General features: G+C 37.5%; 2 protein-coding genes across 3 annotated transcripts; both read right to left on the bottom strand.

Annotated features, from left to right (window-relative positions):
• On the bottom strand, nt 1,121-2,497 carry LOC109131403. Its single transcript, XM_019242382.1, has one exon. It carries the CDS (start codon nt 2,283-2,285, stop codon nt 1,131-1,133), a length of 1,155 nt encoding a protein of 384 aa, XP_019097927.1. The 5' UTR covers nt 2,286-2,497; the 3' UTR covers nt 1,121-1,130.
• On the bottom strand, nt 2,639-4,574 carry LOC104771985 (casein kinase II subunit beta-1). Of its 2 annotated transcripts, none has more exons than XM_010496621.2 (5): nt 4,125-4,574; nt 3,679-3,897; nt 3,406-3,500; nt 3,171-3,336; nt 2,639-3,004 (listed from the first exon to the last, which is right to left on the bottom strand). In XM_010496621.2, exons 1-5 carry the CDS (start codon nt 4,369-4,371, stop codon nt 2,874-2,876), a joined length of 858 nt encoding a protein of 285 aa, XP_010494923.1. In that variant the 5' UTR covers nt 4,372-4,574; the 3' UTR covers nt 2,639-2,873. The 2 variants fall into 2 exon arrangements, with proteins under 2 accessions (XP_010494923.1, XP_010494922.1); XM_010496620.2 differs by having other exon boundaries at nt 3,406-3,515.

A 4,574-nucleotide genomic window follows, 5' to 3' on the forward strand; every position in this document is an offset into this window, starting at 1 on the left:
TCTACTCCAGTCTCATCCAGTAAGAACTTCAAAGAGTTTCCAATCTGTTTAGATTTAACTGATGCGTGAAAAAATTGGGTATTTTTATCACCATCTAGTAACCATTTTTCTGAGCTCTTTTGCCTCCAATAAATTTCTTCATCATGAAAAGCAATACTCAACTGTTCTTTTATAGCATTAACTCTTTGCCAACAGGGGTACATGCGACTGACCTGATCGTCTAACTCATTTCTCAACCTCTGAATCCTTGCTTTAGTATTACAATCCGCTGATCTTTTCCACTTACTGATAGCTTTTCTACACTCTGCCATACTAAACATGGATGAATGTTTATCATCTGACCTTTCAGTATTCCAGGAATCTTGAATAACCTTCATCAGAGAAGGATCATTTGCCATTCTTTTATCAAAACAGAATTGCTTTCGTATCCATTCTTGATCATTGATGAATTTCACCAAAACTGGACGATGATCTGAACCTAGTTTCTCAAGAAACCATTGATGAGAATTAGGGAACATTGCAAACCAAGCTGAATTTCCAAAACATCTATCAAGCTTGCATTGAATCCACTGATGATTTCTTGTTCCTGCCCAAGTAAAACTGTTTCCAGACTTGCCAACTTCTTGCATATCACATAAGCTTAGCATCTTTTTAAAATTTCTGAAAGATGATAATGGTCTAAGTGGACCACCTAACTTATCCTTATTAGAAAGGATATCATTAAAATCGCCTATCATACACCAAGCCTCTTTTCTATCAACACCAAACTCACTTATTCTTTCCCATAACAAAGGTCTAAGATGTGAAACCGGATTTCCATAGACACAGGAAATAAACCATCTTTTTTTACCTGAAGAGATTTGTAAATCTAGCAGGTTCTTGTCCCCAAAAAGAAATTTAATATCTAGTTGATTTTTCCAAAAAATAGCTAAACCTCCACTGTTACCCTCTGGTTGCACTGTATAGGCTCTATCATAACCAAGCTCCCTGAAGATCTTTAAAACAAAATCGTCAAAATTTTGAGTTTCCATGAGGAATATTATATCTGGGAAGTGATCCTTTCTCATTTCCTTTAGATGTCGAATTGTCCAAGGATTCCTCAAACCTTGACAATTCCAACTTAATATGCCTTACTCATACATCGGCGGTTCCTCTGGAACCACCGTGTTTTTGTCAAGCTTAAGGCATTTGTATGACGTATTTCTTACTATCAGAGTTTTCCTCTTACAAACTTTATCCGGCTGCTTTTCATTAGTACTAACCTTTTGTTCTTCAACCATATCCTTTGTTGCTTTGTCTTTTTTGATGCAAGGAGATTTTCTTTTTTGAGGGTTTTTCTGTTTGACACTTAATCCCGATGAACTAGCTTCAAAAACACCAGGGTTACATCCCGAGGAAAAGGAAACATCTGAAAATCCTGAAAAGATATCATCATTCTTTTTCTTCAAAGAGACTAACTGATTCTGAAATGAAGGTTCTTTTAAAGCATCAGCTAGCAGTTTAGGAGGAGCTTGTTGAGAAACATCATGATCTGATTCATGAATTAGCAAACCTTTCTGCTTATCCAAGCTCTTTGATGTGGATGGATGATTTCCTACCTCTGATGAGTAATTAAAAGGACATACAGTTTTTTCATGTGTCAACCTTTGACACTGAAAACATCTTTTTCGGATCCTTTCATAATCAAAGCTTATTAAAACTAGTTCTCCAGACGGAAGTTGAACTTCCTTTGAATTTCTTAGAGGCTTTCTGACATCAAGTAGAACTCTAACTCGCACATAGTCTTGAGCTTGAGATTTTTCAGAGTCAAACAGCACCTGTAACACTTTACCGGCACATTCCGCTATTTCCTGAATTGTCTCCTTTGTGTAGTAATTTACCGGAATATTTCTCAGACGGATCCAGACTGGAAGAAACATTAGATGATCAGTTGATGGTTTTACACTCCATCTTTCCATTACGACACACCACTCATCTTGTGTCCAGACTCCTGCTTTTAGGATATCCTCTAAATCATCCTCTGATTTGAAAAAAAACTGGAATTTTTCCTGAGATAAAGCCACACCACGAACTCTATTCTGAATCCTCCAGATTCTGGGCATATCTAATATCCAATTAGACATCCTCTGATTACTGGGATTTAAGAACCTGCCCAGAATACTACAGTAATTCTTTTCCATAGAACAGAATTTCGCTTGATCAGAAAGAACTAGAGGTTTGTCTTCTAATGACATCTCGTAAATTGCTTTATCTAGATCCATTTCTACACCTTTAGAAGAGACCATAGCACCAAATCAAAGCTATGAAGAGCTACAGATGTACTGACTCAGCAATCTTCTGGTTTTGTGAACACGAAGTATTGAGACCCAGAACAGCTAATAGAAGAGAGAGAGAGATGTGATACTCAAAGCCGACAGAACAAGGAGAAATCTTCGGACGGAAGCTCTGCTCAATTAGAGACAATCCCTTTTTGAGAGAGAAGTTCTTAAAGCCCTATCAAAGGGACGGCGTTAATAATTCCTGCAAAGTTTTACAAAAGCTTAAGAAAGCTTAGAGAGAAGGCAGAGAAAATTTTAGAGAGAGAGAGTTGTGAAATCTATAATATAGCTAAAAGAGAGCAATTTGATGACATGATTAATTCTCTGATATCAGATATAACATTAATAAGAAGGAAAACGTAGAAAAATACAGGTTCAAGTTTAACAAACTCATCAAAAGATTTTGGTTTTTTTTCTTTCTTCTAACCATGCTTCTTGATTGCTTCTAATGAGTATGTACCTCAAGACAAATAAAGCCATGACAGCTCTCTTCACCTTTGCCCTTCGGTGATTACAATGCTTTTTGTTTCATGGGTTTTGTCTTTGAAACTTCCTTCACGGTTTGTGTAATTTGAACCCAAACACTCTTTGAACATAGTTTTGTGTTGCCTTTGGTGGTTTCAGATGCCCATAAGTCATCAAGAACAGATGTGGAAACGTTGTCCCAAAGTAAGCTCCATCAATGTCTGTTTATCGTTTTAAGGAAAAACCCAAAAAAGATAACACCTGCAAGATCTATATAAACTCAACATAATAATTTCTTTATGCATTACGAATCCAACTTCAGATTTTTCAGAACTGCATTCATAAATATGTATCAGCAAAAAGTGAATGTGTGGAGAAAAAGGATACTGCCTTGATACTTCGATCGTGGGTAATAAATATCTTCACATTTTGGGCAATATATCTTCACTGTGCTAGATCGAGGTAAATCGGATTGGCCAACCGGAAGACAAGGTTGGCCACAGCAATAAACTCTTGGGCATCTTCCAAAGTCATAATTTTTATACTTGTCTAACTGCAAATAAATAGAAGAATCAAGCGGGTGATGTTTAAGATATGCAAATGGGTTGAAAGATTTGTTTACCATAGCAGCCAACCCTTTGCTTGTCAATATGTAACGAGCATGAATCAGTCCATAAAGCATCTCAGCAGCTGACTCGATCAACTCATTCTGTTCCTCTGTAAACATCTCTCCTGTTACCGACCCAATCCATATCAAACATTCAAGAGACATAATCGTAAAAGCAAAACCCATATTGGTTTCACTACTATTCCTAAATGCAGATTCTGTCCCTAGAGCTAGGCCGCAACAAAAACTAAAACTGAATTGACATAAACAAGCATTAAACAAACTTACCGTGAGAAGATTCAACATCCAAGATCAAATCAAGAGCGTACTCGTAGTAAGGAACTAGACTGCTGAGTCCACACAAGTTGAAGTCATCTTGAATGTAATCGTCATCAACTTCACAAAAGAACTCGTTCCCTCGTAAATTACAGAACCAAGATATCCATGAAGTGTCCTCTCCATCAGACCCACTAACATCTGATTCCTCACTATCTGTATCTGATTCATCTATATTTTTACAAAACAACTCATCAGTCACATCAAAAAACTACAGAGACTTAAACAAATGAATTTGCTGGATTCAGCTCATTGTAATGAGTACAATTCCAATATCTCTATCTCTACAATATCAAAACTTGAATTCCCAAATCAGGAAAGCTAGGTTAAAAGTCTCCTAATCAAACCAAAAACAACAAAATTCCAAATGCAGAAGAAGGCAAAAAAACGAAACTAACCGTCAGAAACATTATTGTTCTTAGAGAGAGAAGCAGAACGCGAATCTCTACTATGGCTATCATTCGACTGCTGCTGCTGCTTCTTCCCCATCAAAACGGAGCTCGCCGTCGCCGCCGTGACGGTTCCTTTGCCTTTACCGTTAACTTGACGAGACGTTGACGGAGAAGGCCGTTCGAGAGCGTCGTTGATCCGTTTACGATCCACAACCTCAGGTCTCGAATTCGCCGTACCTCTTTCTCTATACATGATTCTTCTAAAAAAAATTTACCTAAACAAATCTCTATCTATCTATCTATCTATTACAGGCTAATAATGGTACACGTTTCACCGGCGTGAGAATCGCCGGTGAGGGATTGAGAAATCGACGGCGATTATAATACCGTGAGCTCTTCTTAGGGTTTTTGCGTTTTGTTCGAATCTTTTTTGGTTTCTCTCGCGTTTCGCAACTA

Source organism: Camelina sativa, chromosome 20 (assembly GCF_000633955.1).
Source record: "Camelina sativa cultivar DH55 chromosome 20, Cs, whole genome shotgun sequence".
Lineage (NCBI taxonomy): Eukaryota > Viridiplantae > Streptophyta > Magnoliopsida > Brassicales > Brassicaceae > Camelina > Camelina sativa.